The sequence below is a fragment of the Phyllostomus discolor genome, chromosome 6 (assembly GCF_004126475.2).
Source record: "Phyllostomus discolor isolate MPI-MPIP mPhyDis1 chromosome 6, mPhyDis1.pri.v3, whole genome shotgun sequence".
Classification (NCBI taxonomy): domain Eukaryota; kingdom Metazoa; phylum Chordata; class Mammalia; order Chiroptera; family Phyllostomidae; genus Phyllostomus; species Phyllostomus discolor.
This window is the reverse complement of record NC_040908.2, coordinates 22,189,300-22,210,093: the sequence shown is the minus strand read 5'-3', so window position 1 is coordinate 22,210,093 and position 20,794 is coordinate 22,189,300. Positions and strand designations below refer to the sequence as shown.

The window sequence follows — 20,794 nt, the reverse complement described above, 5'->3', positions numbered from 1 at the left end:
GAAAGTCTACTTGCTGTCCAGACTCACTTTCTTCCTTCCCTTTCTTCTTAAAAAAAAAAAAACACAGATGACTCTGGAGCCACTCAATTAAATGGTTTAACAAAACAAACAAAAATGAATATTAATCAGGTTTCTCTTGCCATATTTTGATTTCAAACCTCTGAATATCAGCGAAGAAATGAAATAATTACTTTAAATGTAACACACGAACAATGAAGAAGTCCAAATGCACAGGGAGCCCAGGCACCACAACGGGCACATCCTGTACAACCTGCACCAAACGGAAGCACAGAGGAGGCAGCACGGCGCTCCTTCTGTGTCTGGTGCAGGGAGTGGGGCCCAGGATCCCAACACTGGCCTGACTCTACAGCTAGTTAGCTGTGCAACCCATGCCACCAGTGTCCCCTCCCCAGTGTGACATGAGGGGCTGGCCCATGGGCCCCTAAGTGCCTGCCAGCGCCCATGTGTCCTGATCCAAGGGTCCCTCCCAGGACAAATGGGATGAGGAGAGGGCAGTGCAGATGGGGTCAGTGCAGAGCAAATGCAGGGAGAACACACCAGTGAAACCAGGAGGGAAACCGCCCCCCGCCCCCATTCCTCACGCTATTGGTGCATCCAGAGCTGGGAACACTCTCCCCACGCCAAACCCACGGGCGCGGTGACTCAGAGCACTACAGCCCCCATCCACGTGCACACATATCACCGGGCACCCTTCTACCGCGCATCAGTCTCATGACCAGAGGTTCCTTTCTCATTCAGCTAAAGTCCGCCTCGCTTTAACTTTCCGCACCCGTATTCTCTCGTGCTATGAGCTTCAAACAATGAATTCACATCCACATTCATAAGCTGCTCAGAGTCGAGATCGCTCCTACCTCCCAGGTCTCGCCCCACCCCCTGCTGTGACCGAAGCCACGGGAAGAGCGCTCAGCTTTGGGTGTGTGCTGCTGGCGGGGGCGGGGTGGGGGGGTGTACCCCGGGACCGCACGTGAATGTGCTCCCGTTTGGCACGCTGGCGCCGAACCGGCGCGCGGTCTCGACCGGGCCGCTCCGCCAACGGTGAGAGAGAAGCATCCCTCCCGGGTTCGAGACGCGGGCGTGCAGCCTGCCGGGGCGTGCCCCTCCCGTGGCCACCGCGGCAGCTCCTCGGGCAGTGTCCAGTCACGGTCCCCTGCCTGGACAGCTCTCCACACACAACAGGCTGCTCCCCGGGCTCCTCAGAGACGAAGACTTACCCACGGCCTTGCCTGTGTCCTCGAGGACGCGTGCCGCGCGGCGCAGGGGCCCCGAGGCAGCTCCGCGGGCGGGTGCGGGGAAGGCGGCGTCCAGGGGGTCCGACTGGCTGGAGCGGTCCCCACCTTCCACCGGCCCAGCGCAGCAGCCGTCCGCTGATCCCTGTCCCTGGAACCAGCGAAACGCCCCCGATGAGCGGGGACAAGCTGCGCGCAGCATTCAGGAAGGAGTCCCTCAATTCTCCCGCTTTCTCACCGCACCCACGGGCTCTTTCCCTGCGGGAAAGTGACGGGCTGGCGTTAACCCTCCGGCTGCCCCCCAGACAAGCCCCAGAAAAACCCAATCCCCCACGCGATTTAAATACGTGACAAGCCCACGTTCACCCTTCCCGAGCCCCGGCGGAGTCCAGGACCACCGAGTGGAATGAACCCTTCAGCGGCCGACCGCCACCACCGACACGCGGGACACTCCACGTCACTCCACGTCCTGACCCCCAGACGGGGACAGGCACGTTCGCCCCCGCTCCCTCCAACCGCCGGGTGCGCGGAGGGGTCCAGACCGGTCTGCATGCGCGTGTGTGGGGGTGGGGTGGGGAAGTGGCGTCCGCGGCCAGAGCAGGTGGGTGGACTGGCACTCACAGCGATGACGTTGACGTAGGTGGTCTTGTCCGAGTCCCGCAGCCCCTTGGGCGTCAGCTCCATCTCCTCCTTCAAGAAGTGCCAGCGGCACCGGTCCCGCATGATGGCGGCCAGGACTCCGGGCAGCACGTGGGCGGCGGCGGCTTCCCACTGTCGGGCCTCTGGCCAGACCCCCAGACGGCTGCTCCGGCTGCAGACTCTGGAGGACGCCAGCGGCCACGGAGGCTGGCACCTACACCCTCCTCGAGAGCAGAAGTGCCCGGCCAGGCGCGTCCGCCGGCCGCAGCGCCACCTGGTGGGTTTTCCGCGCAGGACCTCTGTCAGTGCGCCGCCCCTGGGCGCCTTGCTACTCTGCCCTCCTTTGCCGATGAGTAGCGTTGATTAATTCATTCTTTCCACCATTGTTTACTGACAGTCTACTACGTACAGAAAGACTTCAAGACTGGAGGGCTCAGCATAGAAATCCCGATTCTGCACTTGTGGTTATAGCAGAAGATGGAAGCCACAAGTGTTGTACCAGTAGGGAAGTGATTGAATCAACTATAGTATGTCCCAGAAGGGGAATACTAGGCAGCTGTAAAAAGAAAATGAGGAAGTTCTCTATAAACTAATATGGAATGATGTTTTTCATCAGGACATATTTTCAAGGGATAAATGCAAGGTGCAGCTTATGTGTAAAATGGCAAGACACAAACTCATTCACACAGTCATTTACTCGGCTTCTACTGTGTGGCACACACTATACTGGAAAAAAAAGGAATACATGGATAAATTAGACAATATGCCTGCTCTCCCTGGGGAGACAGACTGCAAAACAAATTCACAAAACAATTGGAGGGACTATATAGCCATATATATATATATATATGCATGCCATATATATGGCTTAAGGCAATATAGCCACACACACACACACACATATATATATTTAAACAAACAGGGACTCAAATGGAGAGTTGTATACCAATGTTTACTGTGGCATCATTCACAATAGCGAAAAGGTGGAATGGAAGCAACCCAAGTGTCCGTGAACAGAGGACTGTATAAACAAAATGTGGCCTAAACATGCAAGGGAATAATACACAGCTATAAAACAGGAATGAGGTTCTGACACATACTGCAACACAGATGAACCTTGAAAACAATATGCTAAGTGAAGTAAGCCTCAAAAGTAAATTTGAGTAAAATTTACTTTTTTTACAAAAGTAAATTTTTAAAAGTAAAATTTGTAAAAGTAAAATTTGTAAAAGTAAAATAGTAAGAGTAAAATTTACAAAAGTAAATTTACACAAAGTAAATTTGAGATTGCCAGAGGCTTGGGAAAGGAAGAAAGGGGAGTTATTACTTAGTGAACACAAAGTTTCAGTTAAGGGGGTGAAAAAGTTTTGGAAATAGATAGTGGTGATGGTTGTACAACGTGTAAGTGTAATTAAAGTCACTGAATTGTACACTTAAAATGGCTAAAATATCAAATTTTATGTTATATATATTTTATCACAATGGAAAAAAAGATTAAATTAAACAAATTTTCCCCCCAAACTGGAGACATTTCAGACAGGCCGTAAAGAATAAAGAGTTATCTAGGAAGAGAAGAGATGACAGACAATGTCGAAGAAGAATATTCTATGAGAAAAAAAAGAGGCAAAAGCAGAGAGACACAAGTATAGCACAAGGTAATCCAAATAGCCTGCAAAGAAAATGCCTGGTTTAGGCTATAAACTAAATCATTCTCACCCAAACTTCTTATCAACCTTTCATCTAGCAATGAAATTATGTCATTTTAGCATCAACAACATAAAATTAAAAAGAAAAAAGAACCCTAAGACCTCCCTACTGTGTGAGGATTATCCTTACTTAACTTCAGGTCATAGCATACTTCAACCATTCTCAATGCATAGTTCCTTTCCTCTTAAAACAACTCTAAAGAAAACTCCATGAACAAAAACAGGTGACCTCTCCGGTGTTGAGTACACTTCACGTGAACATTCGCCTTCTAGTATAATTAAACCCATGCCACTATAGTTAAGGCCTTGTTCTTACTTAGGTATAGCTGAGTGATAATTGGTCACTGTGTTCCAATAACAGCTCTTAAAGCTCTTAAGAATACATAGTGACTCCATCAAAGCCACACTAAGATGAAGGAACAATGAGAAGGGAAAAACTCCTATAAGGCGTCTGTGAAAGAATCCCCACAAAGTATAGGAAAAGAGAAAGTCAATTAAAACAATCTCAGGGATCTCTTAAGGTTAATCCTAGAGGCTGAACAGTTTTTTGACCCCTTTGAAGTCCTATGCTTTATTTATTTATTTTTTAATATTATTTTTTCCATTACCATACATCCCCCAACCCCCTCTCCCACCTCCCCCGACCCTCCTACCCCCACAATCAACCAACAATCAACTGTTGTCAGCATCCATGAGTGCTTTCTCTCTATTTTTTTGTTCAATCCCTCTATCCCCCACATCCCCAGAGCTGTCAGCCAATGAATGTTTTAAATTCTATTTTCCATGCTCCTTACAATTTTTATAATAATGATTAACTATATGTGAAATCAAAAAAAATTCATTGAAACTCATTTCTAAAGTCAATTCTTACCTCAATTACATACTTTTCTCTGTATAATATTGATGTCATAGCTTCTTTAACTAATGTCAAAATTGACAGAATAAAATTTTGAAAGTCAAATCTTAAAAATCAAATTATTAATACTATCTGGACTTATATTTCATGTGACAGACTTATCTCTGTAAAGTTCTCTGTAAATCCAGTTTTTATATCTAATATCATAATACAAAATACTATTTAAAGAGTATTTGAATCTTTCCACTTTCAACTAAGCTCATTCTAGAGCAAAACAAAACAAAACAAAAACAAAAACAAAAACCCCTTAGAATAGACATTTTGAGTCATGGCAAGGCCAAATGACTTGCCCAGAGTCACGTGGTAGGTATAACCCATCTTTTCTCACATCCTATAACATATTTTTACCTTTATGAGTTAAATAGATATAATCAGGCCTCTATTTGAATTCAGTTAGTTGTTAGTGAATTCTTTTTGAACTCAGTTGTTATAGGTATCAAATATTAATAATAAATATTTTTATGTACAAGTGACATTTTCAGATTTTTTAAAGTAATATAATCTTCAGGAAATAGTTCACAACATTAATATTTTTCTGCTTTCATAACAAATCTTCCACAATTAAATATCTAACAAAAAATACAAAAGGTTGATTTCTAGCTTACAAGAGAATGTAATATTATGGAATTGTACCTTTAAAAATGGTTAAAAATAGCAAATGTTATGCTATATATATCTCATCACAATGGAAAAATGATTTAAAAAAAAGATTTACAAAAGGGAGACATTTGGGATGGGCCTTTGAAGTCCTCTCATAATTACACAAAAATACTTTCAAGGGCACTATCATTGGCAGTAGGCTTCAGTTCCATTACTCCTGCTTTTAGAATGCATGGATATAATCTCACAATCCAAGAACTAAAGCCTTTCCCATTAACACTCAAGAAAATTAAGGCTCCTGGGAGTTAAACAACGTCTAGAAGCCTAGAAAATCCTGCACGGAGCCAGAATTTAAACTCAAATGTGTCTAACTCTAAATTCATTGTCTCAGTTCTTTCTGTCTCACAGAGTTGCTTGCTATCCCTGGCAAATATGTTGTTCTCAAAACCAAGATTGGTACTGAATTATTATTCTACACAAAAATATAAAAACCAATAATCTGAAGACACTAGAGATTGACCCAAAGCAGGGAGAAACTAAGGGGTAGTCATCACTTGGGAAAAACAAAAACAACAACAAAAAAAAACAAAACCCGGCTCTGGACAGATTTTTAGGTTTTTATGGACTTTTGTCCAAGAGCAGGCCTCAGTCAGGGCTTACAGAGTTGGCTCAAATTCAGATAGACACATTCAGTTTTACAGACTCACCATAGAAGACAGTTCAGTGTAATCATGGGAGCTGGAAAGTGAGAGGAGAAACACCTGAAAGAAAAAGCCATAGAGGGGATGCCACAAATCATGAAAATAAAATCTGACCAAATCTCTGGTAGATCTTTGAACTATGTACATACCAGGCAGACACCATACAACCCATCTAAAGCTAAAAAAGACTAAACAGTGATTTTCGTGTGCTGTCAAGTGCAGGAAAGACAAAGTTTAGAGTTTGAGGTCAACCAAGTAACTGCCTGCTAAAACAAAAGCTCCGTATTCTTCAGAGGAATATAACAGAATCCAGACCCTTTACAACAGGGGTATCAAATTCATTTTCGCCAGGGGTCACATCAGCCTTGCGGTTGCCTTCAAAGGACCGAATATAATTTTAGGACTGTATAAATGTAACTACTCCTTAACTAGGGGCAAGGAGCTCGGCACTGTGGCCAGGTAGAAACAAGGTGTCAGGCAGGAAAAAACAAGGTGGTAGGTTGGATTTGGACCATGGGCCTTGTATTTGCCACCTGTGCTGTACAATGTATCATGTATGAGGAGGGACCAAACCGCCCCCCCAGAAATCATCTTCTGGAGGGCAGGCCCCTTGTAGTACAGGCTTCCCTTACTAGGTGACTGTTCTAGGAATCCATCTGTATCAGTGCACCAGCTGGCACTGTTGTGAGAGTCTATGTCCAGCTTCAGTCAAGTTTTTTTTGAAGACTCTTTCAACGTGTTTGCCCATTTCATGTTGGGTGACTTTATGAGCATACCTTCCCACTCTGCACTGACTGTTTAGCAGTGTTTGAACCAAAAATGGCATGACCCCTGTGCCCCACCCTTTTTGTTCACTTGGTCTCACCATGAGTGATGTTTTTTTGTTTCCCTGCATGAAAAAAGTACTCAAAGGCAAACATTTTGCCCATGTAGAAGAGGTGAAACAATAAAATAGCAGAAGCACTAAAAGGCATCAAAATGGATTAGTTCAAAAACAGTTTTGAGCAGTGGAAAAAACTTCTTGATAAGTGTATTGCATCAAATGGAGAGTGCTTTGAAAGTGACAAGTTAAAATGTGTAAGAATAAATATACAATTTTTATAAATAAATTCTGGAGTTTTGGGGATCTCTCTTCATATATGTCCAAAATACAGTGTAGAATTAGTAGACACATAACAGAAAAATGTGGCCCACACTTAAGAGAGGAAGGCAATCAATGAAGACCAACTATGAGATGGGCCATATGTTGAAATCAGCAGACAAGGATTTTGGTTAACTATTATAGCTTTCGTTAAGAAGTTAAAAGAAAGTGCTCATTATGAAGGGATAGAAAATCTCAGCAGAGAAGTATAGATTATTAAAAAAAAACAAGTAGAAAATACAATCCTTAAATTTAAGAAACAGACTTCAATGGGCTTAATAGCAGATTGGAGATGATATAAATAAAAAAAGTCAGTGTGATGTACAATAAATTAAAATTGTATTAACCAGTGTCACCCCAATAAATTCAATATAAATAACTAGATAAATAGATAAATAAGACTCAGTGAGCTTTTACACAGATTAGAAATTATCCAATCTGAAAAACAGAGAGAAGAAAGATTGGAAAATAGTGAACACAGCTGCAGTGACTTATGAGACAGTAGCGCAGGGTTCAACAAGTGGGGGACTAGGGTCTTGGAAGTGATAAATAAAAGAATGGAGCATAAAAACTGATTTGGCAAATAATGCCTGGGATGAGAACTTCCACTTTCAGACAAGATAGAGTAACAGGGAACACATTTGCCTTAAAAAACCAAATAACCAAAACAACAGTTTTCAAGACACTGGACATCAGGCAATGAAGGACAGTGGCCCCTGAGAAACAGAAAACAAAGCAAGCCCTATACTAGCTCAGTTTAGCACCTGGAGAGAATTTCCTGAATGGCACAGAGAGGTGGCTATCAGGGGAACCCAACTAATCCCTGGAGTCTGGTGAGGCCAAGGCAACTACATTTTATAGGGCTGAGTACCAGAAGGAGGAAAGTTACACAGAAAAAAGAATTTTGTGGTTCTGCAAAGGGTTAGATTTGTAAAGGGTCCTATTTGACTCTTCAGCTGAGTGCTGAACGCTACATGCATGTGGAGAAACTACCCAAAGACACACTGGGCAAAGAAGTACCTGGTAGGATTTAGGGTAACAGTCTTTAGAGGTCACACAACCCCAGGCATTACTCCTCTTGACATGAGCTGAAAAAATCTCCTAGTTTGTAAATCATAGAGTTGAGTACTTGGAGGAGTTTTGTACAAGTAAGTACTAGAGAAAAACCGGTCATACACTAGATGCCACTATGGTCCTGCCTAACAGAGCTTGGAGGCAAGGCCTGAAGGAATCAGGTTGTGTCCAAGTAACTGAACTGCGTCTCAGAACCAAGCTCAAGAATCTTCATAGGAAATCAAAACTATCTAGCACTCAACAAGGTAAAATTCACAATGTCCAGCATTCAATAAAAAATCACTGGGCATACAAAGAAGCAGAAAAGTTTGACCAATAATGAAGAGGAAAATCAATCAAAACTGCTCCAGAAATAACACAGACGATATACTTATTAGATCAGGTCATTAAAATCAGGGGTATACCTGTTGTTCATAAGTTCAGGAAACTAGAAGAAACAGTAGACATTTTGAGACAAGGACGATATAAGAAAAGACTCAAATAAAATTTCTAGTGATGGAAATTACAATGTCTCCAGTGAAAAATACACAAGACAGGCTTAGCGGCAGAGCCAATGTTCCAGAAATAGTAAACCTAAAATAGCAAAAATAGAAGCTGTCCAAAATGAGATGCAGGGGGAAAAAATTAAGAGTATCCGTGGGCTATGGAATGATTTCAAATGGGCTATTACACACATAATTATACTTTCCCCAAAGGGGGAGGAAATAGAAAAAATATTTGAAGACATAATGGTTGAAATTTTTTCCAAACTTTTTGGGAACTACAAGCCCACAGACGTAAGAGGTTCAATGAAATCCAAGCAGTGGAGAAAGTGGAACACTCATGCATCACTGATAAGACCCTGAAAAGGTAAAGCTACTGTGGGAAGTAGTTGGGCAGTTCCTCAGAGAGTTAATCAGAGTTATTATATGACCTAGAAATTCCATTCTTAGGTTATAGTCCTAAAAGAATTGAAAACATATATTCACACAGAAACTTGTATACAAATGCTCATACCAGTATTACATAATAGCCCCAAACTAGAAACAATCCAAATGCTCATCCACTGATGAATGGATAAACAAAATGTACCATATCCATACAATGGAATATTATTTAGCCATAACAAGGAACAAAGTGCTGATACCTACTATGACACGGATGAACCTTGAAGACACTGTGCTAAGTGAAAGAGGCCAGCCACAAAGGGCCACCCACATACTATATGATTCCATTTGTATAAAATGTCCAGAATAGATAAATCTGAGAGAAAGTAAATTAGTGGTGTCCAGAGGCCAGGGGGACAAGGGAGTAGGCAGTGACTGTTAAGGGGCACGAGGTGTCTTTTTGGGGTGATAAAAATGTTCTGGAATTAGATGGTGGTGATGGTTGCACAACCTTGTAAATATACTGAAAACTACTTAATTGCACCCTTAAACTAGTGAATTATGTCTCAGTAACAAAAGCTCAACAATAAGATAACAAAAAAAACTAATTAAAAAATCAACAAAATATTTGAACAAACACTTCACTAATACATAAATAGCAAGTGAAATATGAAAATATGCTCAACATCATAGTCATTAGGGAAAATAAAATTAAAACCACAATAAGATACCATTCTCCATCTTTTAGAATGTCTCAAATTAAAAACACTGTGCATAATTTTGGCTAGAATGCCAAACAACTGGACCTTTCATACACTCTTAGTGGAAATGTAAACTAATACAATCACTTTGGTAAAGTTTGCCAATTTCATAAAAAGTTAAATTCACCACCATATAACTCAGCCATTCTACAACTAGATATTTATTTACCCAAGAGAAATGAAAGCATATGTCTATACAAAGAAATGCACATGAATGTTGCTAGCAGCTTCATTTGCAAAAACTGCAAACAACCCAAATGTCCATCAATAGGATGGACAAACTGCAGTCCATAGCATTCTACAACAACAACAGCAAAAAGGGAATTAACTATTGTACATGCAACAGCATGGATGAATTGTAAAATTATTATGCTAAGTAAAAGATGTCAGAAAAAGAATACATAATGTAAAATTACATTTACATAAAAACTTTAAATGAAAAAATAAACTCCAGTGACAGAAAGCACATCGGAGATAGCCTTGATGGCGGGCAGGGAGGGAGGGGCAACCGGGGGGCACAATGAAGACACGTGGGAGGTCTTGACGATGTCCACGACCTTGACTGTGGCATTGGTTTCATTTGTGACACTTTGGTTTGCAGCCCACGCTCAATCCACTGAGCTACGCCAGACAGGGCTCATTTGTGAATACAAGTCAAAACTTACCAAACTGTACACTTTAAATATGGGCAGTTTATTGCATGTCTATCAGGTATACCTTAATAAATATGTTTAAAAAAGAAAAAAATTACAATCTTAAAAAGAACACATGTATCAATTTGGGTGATGTGCTTCAAGAGAAACTTTGTAACTTACATTAGAAAAGGTATATCATGAATGACCTATGATTCCAACTTAAGGAGCTGGAAAATGAAGAGCAGAGTAAACACAAAGTTAGCAGAATGAAGGGACTCATAAAGAACAGAATGAAACCGAAAACAGGACACAATATTGTGTTTCACACACGCCAGCTCTCAATGCAACTGCCCACGTACAAACTTCAACAGCCGCACCACGGCACCTCCGCGAGAGAAGGGGGCAGCGGCTCCAACCGCTCTTCAAAGCTCTGGAGCTTGGGAAGTTCACCAGTTCATCGACGTCTAAAATTTTCATTGTGGTCCCAAAGAACAGAGCCTCTAGAGAAAAACTGGAAACTCAGCTCATTCAGTATTGAGAATTCACCACCATCCCATCCTCTTCTGTTCAATGAATAATCAGTACTCGCCCCCACGAACGGAGGTGGGACAGATTCTGGACCTTAACCACCAGCACTTCCCCTAACAAGGGGCCTTCACCACAGCTTCTGGCAACTCCTTCAGAGCCAGCCTCCTTTGAGCCGGGAGGTTCTCTCTGCGCTGGCCCGCGCCCCCTGAATTCCAGGCTCCCCACGTCCTCCGACAGCAGAGCCCTTTGGGGACAGTGTGGCAATTACCAGCCCGGCTTCTAGGAGTCGCATTGCAACAGTTTTCGGACCGATGGCCCGCAAGTTGCAACGTTCTGGCTACTGAAGTCCACGCCGACAGAGCTGCTTGGAGGGACTTTCAGACAAAATCTGCTTGTCCCTAGGGACCCCGCCCGGGCCCCAGACCGTATCAACGGGAACAGCTGTCACCAGGGCTTGCGCGTTGTGAAGTGACAGCACCAGGGCTGCGACCCTGCCCTCCCGTTGGGTCAGCACGAGGCGTGGGCTCCGCCCGGGCCTGGCAGGGAGCGTACTGGCCGCACCGCGCACCCAAGCCCCCTCGGGTGACTGGCAGGGCTTTGGGTGCCACTGCGCCCCGCCGGCCTGGGCCGATGGCCCCGGCGGGGAGGCGTCGGCTGCGGCTGGAGGGCGGGCCTGCTGGGCCCGCGGCCTCGGAGTGTAAAGAACGTTTCGCATCCAGTGTCCCGGGGCGTGGGAGCAACGGCAACAAGCCCACGCGGCGCGGAAGCGGACGGAGGACCCTGGGCTCCGCAGGGGCCGCCGTCTCCGGAGACCCAACCGTGGCTGCCTCCCTGAGCACCGTGCAACCGAGGTCCCGCGGCCCCGTCGGGCGGAGAAGAAACCTGGAGGCCCGAAGTGCGGGTTTGCACGTCCTGGTTTGAGAACCCAGTCGGGGCGCTTCTCGGTGAGCGGCAGCTGTCGCAGCCAATAGCAGGCACGTCGCCTTCCCCCGTGTCCGTGGACGGGCTGTCGCTCCGCACACCAGCCCCTTCGCTCCCGCCTGGCCCACCGCGCTTCCCCCAGTCCCCTGTGCCTCCCGAGCCAAGGGCACTGCTATTAACCCCCCACCATCGCTCTCAATCACGCTCTGGGGAACCCTACCGCCCCCGCCCCACACCCCCGCCTCGACTTGTGGCCTGTCCTCAGTGTGCTTTGGAAGGACGAGTGTTTGTGAGGTTGGCCTGATGAGGACCGTCCAGGAACACGGTGACCTGTGCGGAAAATGTCGTTTTAAGTAGCTTAAAAGTGTTTTTCGTCCCCTGGGCTGGTGTCCTGATGTTAGTCAGTGGGAAGCGAATGCGAGGACTCACGACCAGCACATCACCCAGCCTCGTTTTCTTAGTTGGGTGCTTCCCCATCCCAGCAGGTGTTCGTTTTGTGTTTCTCAGCCGCAGGTGATTGTGAGGCAAACCGCGGACACAGCTGGGAAACGGTGAGCTGCGGTTGTCCAAACTCACCGCATAACCTGCTCTGTGCGAACTGTGATTTCCCCTGATTCTACGATTTCATTTTACGCTTTGAGTTTCGGTGGACACCGGGCGATCGTCCGCCCCTTTCACTCTTTGTCTTTTCAGAGAACGCATGCTGGTATTGAAATCATCCTAAGCATCTTAGGGAGACTGGTGTCCACAGGTCTTCTGAAAGCCAGCCAGAGAGGATCCTCTCCCCTGCAGCCTTCTTCAGAGCCGAGGGAGCATGAGCCACTTGCAGAACTTACTGCTCGATTCCCTCCTGGGCACGAAGCACGTGGACAGCGCAGCCCTCATCAAGCTCCAGGAGCGGAGCCTGTCTGTAGCATCACCAGGGTTCAGCGTAAGAAAGACAAGTCTGGGCATAGAGTTTTAAATTAAAAAAAAAAAAAAAAAAAGAGAGAGAGAGTCTGGGTAGAAGCGTTTCAAACAGACTTTTCTGGAAAAAGCCATAGTAAACAATTTAGGTTTCGTGTCACGACGACACCACCACTCTGCAGTTGTCATGGAAAGTGGCCACAGACAATACAGTGAAAGGCTGGGTGTGACTATCTTCCCATGAAACTTGATTTATGGATACTGAAACTTTAATTTCATGTAATTTTTACCCATCACAAAATTATTCTTTTGATGTTTCCCCCCACTACTTAAAAATGTAAAAAACCATTCTTAGGTGCACGCATTCAACAGCAGGTCGTGGGCCAGACGTGGCCAGCCTGCCACGGTTTGCTGACTCTCGGTCTGTTGAACCTCTGCAGGTAATGCCCAGTGACGTCCGAACACTTGTGAATGGGTTCGCCAAGAACCCTTTGCAAGCCAGAAGAGAAGGACTGTATTTCAAGGAAAAGGACTACAAATGCGTCCGGGCAGACGATTATTCTCTTTATGCTAAGAACGTGAGTACTGGAGATTTGAAAACAGCTGGGGAAAACCTTCGGAATTTGACTCCAATTTTCTGCATCTTTTCTGATCTTATCTATAGCACAGACTAAGCCCATTATTGCAGCGGCAGTGTTTGAGACTGCGGTCTGGTGCCAGGAGAGCATATGCAAAAGAAAGTACTAACAGAGAGTCTGGTTTTGAGAAATATTTGTTCCAGAATCTATCAACTGAACCTTGTTTGAACAGACTCCTTCCACTACAGTCTATCCTTTGTAATCTACATCCTCCTTAAAAAAAAAAAAAAAGTGCTATCACCATATGCTTAAAACCTCTCAACTTTCTGTTGCCTATCAGGAATTAAGGGGATGAAGTCTCATTGACTGAAAGCCCTATATTATGGATTAGGCTACTTTATCCACATTATAAACTAAGTAGCCTCATTTTACAGGTGAGGACACTGAGGCTAAGCAAGGTTAAATAACTCTTCCACAGTCATGCAGCAGAAAATGGAGGCGCTGGGATTCAAGCCCAGAGCTCTCCAGCTCCACCATGTGTATATGCCCTCTCTCTTCGGGATAAGGTATATTACAGTCAACTGGGGAACTTTTTCAAAATACCCATGCTGTCACTATGACACCTAAAACTTTTAGAGTAACGCAACTAAATCAGTGAAACAGCATCCAAAAGAAATACAGGAATATATGGAAGTCAGGAAACTGTGAAAAATACAGCTGTAGCATAACTGCTAGTCCTGTGATCAGATCCAAGAGAAAGCATTTGATTTTATTCTCATCCAGGAAAACACTGGTGTGATTGTTGTGAAGACCCACCTGTATCTTCTGGTGGCAACTTACACAGAGGGCATGTACCCTAGTGTCTGCGTGGAGGCCACAGAGAAGCTGGGTAAGTTTGTCTCCGGGTGCCCCTCGTCGTTCCCTACGGTAGCTGAGTTTTCCAACTGCAAGTGACAGAGACCGCATCAGCTAGGATACAGGAAGCAGGAGCTGATGGGAAAGGTACCGAGGATTCTTTTAGAACCACTGGGAGGATGGAGTCCAGCTGCGCCCAGGGAAACTGATTCCAGGGACTGGAACACTGCTAGAACTTTTCTCTGGTCTCCCTAAGAGGATTGAGTTGGTTCTGTGAGCTGCCATCTTTCCTGAGCGGTATCATGGCCAAGCCTCACATTTCTACCTCTTAATTTCTTTTAAAACCCTGAGCTGACCTGTCTTGGATCATGTAGTTTACCCTTATGTCACTCAGCTGGGTAGGGGAGGAGGAGGGAGGCAGCAGGTTAAAAAAACAAGAGATGTAGTTACTGGGGGCCACCCACACTATAAAGAGACTTTCTATAGAAAAAGACATTTTTGTGAGCCAGGCAACCAGCCTGTTGGTGTCTGCTCCAATCTCCTTCCATGGCTATACATGTTTGAATAAAGATCTAATATAGAACTGGGAAATTCTATTTATGTGAGTTGAGCTTAATAAATGATATAAATTGTGTTTGTGTTTAGGTTTTTAATCAACCATAAATTGAAATTTCTAAAACTTTTTTGGAGTAACTTGAACAATCTTTTGAAATAGTTCTTTCCTTACTTCTCCTAGTAAGGAAAGCAGCAATTCCTTCATTCTTTCAACAAATAGTGGTGATATACAGTGTGCACTGCACCATCCTAAGAAACTAGGAAACCAGTATATATTCTTTGCCTTCCATACCTCTATACGTGCTGTCCTATCTTCCTGAAATGTCTTCCTTTTCTGATCCTGCCCCTTCACGTCCAGTTGGCATATTCCCAAAAACTGAAGACCCAAGTGAGATCTTAGACACCCCTCCACTGTGCTATGTATTTTCTGCATACCTTTATTATGGCTGCCCTTATAGTTCTTTGTTAACCTAAACTGTGAGCCCCTAGAAGGCGAGAATTGCATTGTAATCATTCTCCTTTCTCCAGCACCTAAGTTAGTGTCAAATGTCAAGGAGGCAATTAATACACGTTTGATGAACAAATGAATGACCCCTGCCTAACAGGATCAAGGAAGGCTCCAGAGAGCTGAATCTTAAAGATTAATTGAGAAATTAGGTACCATCACAGAAACTATATATTCTTTTTTTTTAAGTTCTCACATTTTCTTTTTTTTTAACATTAACTTATTTCTTTTTTTTTTAAGATTTTATTTATTTTTAGGGAGGAAAGGGAGGGAGATAGAGAGAGAGAGAGAGAGAGAGAGAGAGAGAGAAACATCAATATGCGGTTGCTGGGGGTTCTGGCCTGCAACCCAGGAATGTACCCTTGCTGGGAATCGAACCTGGGACACTTTGGTTCCCAGCCCGTGCTCAATCAACTGAGCTACACCAGCCAGGGCCTTTTTTTTTTTTTTTTAACATTTTATTTATTTATTTTTAGAGAAGGAAGGGAGGGAGAAAGAGAGAGAGAGAGACATCAATGTGCGGTTGCTAGGGGTCGTGGCCTGCAACCTAGGCATGTGCCCTGACTGGGAATCGAATCTGCGATGCCTGGTTCCCAGCCCGCACTCAATCCACTGAGCCACGCCAGCCAGGGCAGTTCTCACATTTTCAATACTTCCCTTATCCTATTGTGTATGCACATTGCAAAAAAAAATGGTGCTCCGAAATCATCCCAAATAATATACATGATACACCTCTCAGGCTTCAGAAGGAAGAGTTCTAGGATGGGCAGTAATGTTGCATCACTAACAATATATACCACTGAAGTGAGCGTGCTTCAGGGACATTACATGAATACTACCGGAAGAATCAAAATATAATAGTCGGATCCAATTAAAACATTAACCTCAATTCTAAAAAAGGTATATTTTGCAGGATGATTTCTTTTAAAAAAATTTTTATTAGAACTTATGCATTCTTGCTCAGAACCACAAAAGACTCCAAAGCATGTGTATGAGACGAGGGCAGCCGACATCATGCGGCTGAGACCCACTGCCCTGGGGAGGGACAGGCTCTCTTGAAAGAGGTCGGATGCGCCTGAGGGGTGGGATGAAGCTGATACCCACTCAGGAGCCAGATACATACTCACTACTTCTATTTTCTTCACATGTTTTTTAAAATTATATTTTTCTCTATCACAAATTATACATTATGATTAGAGAAAATTTGGGGAGCAAAGCATTATGACTATATAAGATTTTTATTATGAAAGATTCTAGGAACATAACTGATATTTTTCTATTTCTATTTCCCCTGCTAGACAAGGAGCTCCTTGAGGGCAGGGACTGGGCCCTAACTCTCAGTCATCCGTGTATCTTCAGTACCCAGCACGGTGCCTAGAACCTGCTAGTCACTCACCAGTGTTTACGATAAACACATGAGTGAATCGTATTGCAGTGATAATTCGCTGCTCATGAATAATAACCATGTTCTGTTTCTTTCAGGAGAATATCTAAGAAAAAAGGGAAATTAAGTCATCAGAAGACTATGAAGGACAGCTTTTATTGTTTCAGAAGATAACTACAGATTCTAAAAAAAAGCAATGCCTTCTTCTGTTGTTGAAAAAGACCAGGCAGAATATACTGAAAAGGAAGAATGAGTTAATAGAGCAATTTTTTTAATTTCAAAAGATTGAAATTAAATTGACTGGAATTATTGGGCCAACTTGTTTTTTTTAAGTGTTAGTCATTGGCATGAGTGTGAGAACACTGATAGTGTCACAGGGCATATCTGTTGGGAGCAATTATGCCAGTCTCTACTTTCATAGGGTTTTTTACACTTATTTATTTTTAATTGTGGCAAAAGACATATAATATAAAATTTACTATCTTAACCACTTTAAGTATCCAGTTCACTGGCATTAAGTACATTCACATTGTTGTGCAAACTTCGCCAGCCATTCATCTCCAGAATTCCTTTTGTCTTGCAACACTGAAACTCTGTACCCATCCAACACAACTCCCCATTCCCCTCTCCCTCCAGCCCCTGCCACTGTCTGCCCCTATGGACTTGACTGCTCTAGGTACCTCATATGAATGGAACCATACAATATTTTTCTTTTTGTCATAGGAAAGGTCATATGGTCTTTTTTTCTTTGTTTCTTTGTTTTTTTCTTTCTTTTTCTTTCTTCTTGGAACTGCCATTCTGTTTTCCACGGCAGCTGCACCATTTTACATTCCCACCAGCAGTGCAGAGAGATTCCAATTTCTCCACATTTTTGCTAAAACTTCTCATTTTCTAGTTTTTATAAGTTTTATGTAATGGATATGATGAAATGGGTCTCATTGTGTTTTTGATTTGCATTTCTGTAATGATTAGTAATGTTGAGCATCTTTCATGTGCTCCTTGAGTATCCTCTGTAGAGAAATGTCTATTCAAGTCCTGTGTGTACTTTTAAATGTTGGGAGCGTTTAATTTTTTGTTGTTGTTGTGTAGGAGTTCTTTATATATATTCTGGATATTGACCCCTTATTAGATATATCATTTGCAAATATTATCTCCCATTCTATAGGTTGCCTTTTTACTGTTTTGACAGTGTCCTTTAATGTGCAAAGTTTTAATTTTGATATAGTACAATTTACCTATTTTGTCTTTTGTTGCCTGTGCTTTTGGTGTCCTATCCAAGAAATAATTGCCATATTTAATGTTATGAAGCTTTTCCTGTTTTATTCTAAGAGTTTTATAATTTTAGTTCTTATATTTTGGTCTTTGGTCCATTTTGAGTTCATTTTTTGTACATTGTGTAAAGTAAGGTTTCACCTTCATTCTTTTCCACTTCAAAGCTTTACAAAAAGATTCCTTAAAGTTATTAAAAATTGCTCTCTGTATTCATACCGCCCAACCTCCCACACCTGATCATTTTATCCCATTACCCAGTACAATGTTTATCACACAGTAGGCACTCAATCATCTGTGAATGAATATTTAAAGTAAGGAAGAAAAGAAGAAGGGAGGAAATAGGGAGGAAGGAAGAGGAAGGAACAGACTGGAAATGGTGCAAGTGTTCTGGCCCATGCCAGCTGTCTAGCTCCCTGAGCAGGTCTGGCCTGAGAACAGCTCCTTACCGGGGCAGTGCCCAGACCTGCATCGGCCCAACGCCATTCTCAGCAGCTGGAACACCACAGAGGCTCCTTAGATTTGAGAATCATTCTTGGGACTCTAAACTAAGTCATTCTTGGGTCACCGTAAAAAGGCTGCATGGAACAGGGGCTGTTTTGCCGTCCCCCGGGGCCTACACAAAGGACAGGGGTGGGATTAGAGCAGGCTGGATTGCCTGGAGGAGAGGGATGGGTGGAGGAAGGAGAGAGAAAGGGAATGAGGGATTCGGGGAAAGAGAAACAAGGGAGGGGATACTTTGGGGGTGAATTAGGTGAACATAATGTGGGGGGATTGCTCACCACACCCTATTCACAGATTCTAGAGAATTTCTAGGAAAAGATGCCGTGAATTGCTTTAGCTGTGTTAAAAGATAACTAATTACAGTCATTTCTGGGAATTGCTGCTTAGCGTTTCTAGCTAATCACTGTTCAGGCTGCAAGTATTAGCCATATCGTCAATATCTGTCAGAGCATCTTTTGTTGTAAATTTTATTTAATTGCAACACCTGCTCCTGATGATTCCCTCTATCCTCACCCAGCCAAGCTGCTTCCTCTACACTAAAAACAGCCCAGAAGGAATGCTTTCTAAGAATATAGGGGGCAGGGCAGAGTAAATGCCTATAAATATGCCACATAATTACTTTTTATTTAGGGTGAAGTTTGGTAGCAGAGGGTCACCCAAGCATGAAAAAAATTTCTTTGCAGCCTCCAACCCCCTTTTCTCATCCTCACCAGCACACACACCACTCTTTGAACTCCGGAGCCATGACAGTTTCAGGAACTGTGGCTTCCGCTCTGCAAACCTTTGCATTCTGGTTCTTTGCGGATGAACGAAGTTGTTTTTCCCATTTTACAAAATAGGATACAAAGGCCTTACAGCCTGTTAGTAATGGTGCCCAGGAAATCTGTGTCATATCAAGCAATGTGGGGTTTGAATTTCAACAAAAGAGGGTCAGGTTAAATCCAAAGAAAAACATCTTGACTTTTAGCCTAGAAATGTGTGCCATTCCCTGCATTAGATGTAGTTTTGCAAAGTAACTTTCCAGAATACGTCTTGTGGGGGTGTGTACCTGTGTGATCCTTTGGGCAGTCTGGAGAGAAGCAAGTCCACAAGACCCCAGGTCTCAACCCCAATGCCTGCCACCACCATCTCTGCATGCAGGTGGTCCCCTGGGACACATGACCAGGGCTTCTCTGCCAAGGTCGGAATGTAGACAGGGAACTGCATACACAGAGGAGGAAAACAGATCGGAATCGCTCAGTTCCTATATAAATTCATCAACTTCTATCCGGTCAAAACTTGCATTGACACTGGGCAATCGACCTCTCCAGGACTGTCATTTAAATAAAGACCCTGCAGAACGCAAAAAGCATGTCAAGTCCTCCACCATGGCAGGCTGCGGGAAAATCTAGGCTTTGGAGTCAGAGTAGAAGCCAGCTATGCTGTTTTAAAATATTACTTAACTTCTGTTAAAACAAAAAACAAAAAACAAGGCCCTGGCTGGCATAGCTCAGTGGATTGAGCGCGGGCTGCAAACCAAAGCATTACAGGTTTGATTCCCAGTCAGGGCACATGCCTGGGTTGCAGGCCATGGCCCCCAGCAACCGCACATTGATGTTTCTCTCTCTCTCCCTCTCTCTCTCTCTCTCTCTCTCTCTCTGTCTCCCTCCCTCCCTTCCCTCTCTAAAAATAAATAAAATCTTAATAAAAAACCAAGACTGGAATCAGGAATCAGAAAATAAAATATAGGAAAAAGATTTTTAAAAATCAAAACATTTTCTCCTTAAAATTGATACTTCCATGTAAAATTGTAAGTTGGCCCTTTGCATCCTGCCCCCCAATAACTGGGTTATTGGGTAAGAACAAAATGATGAAAACTTAGAAGCCATCTAGAGCAATTTGCATCTGATATGTGAACCCCCCTCTGTGCCCCAACATCTTGTCATCCTGTTTCTATCACAAAACTTTTAGTGACAGCAAACCCATTGCCTGTTGGGGCCACCCATCTGTCTCCGGAGCGTGCTGATTGAGGGGCTGAACACTCTGCCACTATGTCACCCTGTCGCCCTGATGTTGTCTTTTGGAGACACACGAGTCCAATCCTTCTGTGTACAAGCTTTTCCTCACCACTACAAAACCTCAGCCATGTACCTTTTAATACTGGCCTTACGTTCCCAAATTTATGACCACTCCTGAGTCATGGTGTCAGGCTCCTTCGCCATCCCTGTTGTCCTGGTCCCAATTTGCAAATGCTCCTCTGCAGTGCGGAGTGGCAACCGAACCCATACCACATCCTGAGGTTTGACTAGGTCTAGCAGGTATCTGTCATATTTTTGACTACCTGGCTTTTGAATATTTTCTATTGGGAACCTGGTTGTCCCTAAGAAAGAAGCCAGAACTTGCTTTCCAATCCTCCCTGACAGCTAAGTTTTGGGCACGTGATCCAGACCCTTCTTATTACATACAACCACAGGGGACTGTGACTTGGAAAATATGGACATAAAGAAGAACTGTACTGAAGCCA

At 43.6% G+C, this 20,794-nt stretch overlaps 1 protein-coding gene across 2 annotated transcripts; it reads left to right on the top strand.

Moving 5' to 3' along the window:
* Positions 1–12,374: 12,374 nt before the first annotated feature.
* PFN4 (profilin family member 4) lies at positions 12,375–17,060 on the top strand. Of its 2 annotated transcripts, XM_028517752.2 has the most exons (4): positions 12,375–12,666; positions 13,082–13,219; positions 14,003–14,108; positions 16,617–17,060. In XM_028517752.2, the coding sequence occupies exons 1-4, from the start codon at positions 12,550–12,552 to the stop codon at positions 16,643–16,645; spliced, it is 390 nt and encodes a 129-aa protein (XP_028373553.1). In that variant the 5' UTR covers positions 12,375–12,549; the 3' UTR covers positions 16,646–17,060. The 2 variants fall into 2 exon arrangements, with proteins under 2 accessions (XP_028373553.1, XP_035883767.1); XM_036027874.1 differs by lacking the exon at positions 16,617–17,060 and having other exon boundaries at positions 14,003–14,194.
* Positions 17,061–20,794: the final 3,734 nt, after the last annotated feature.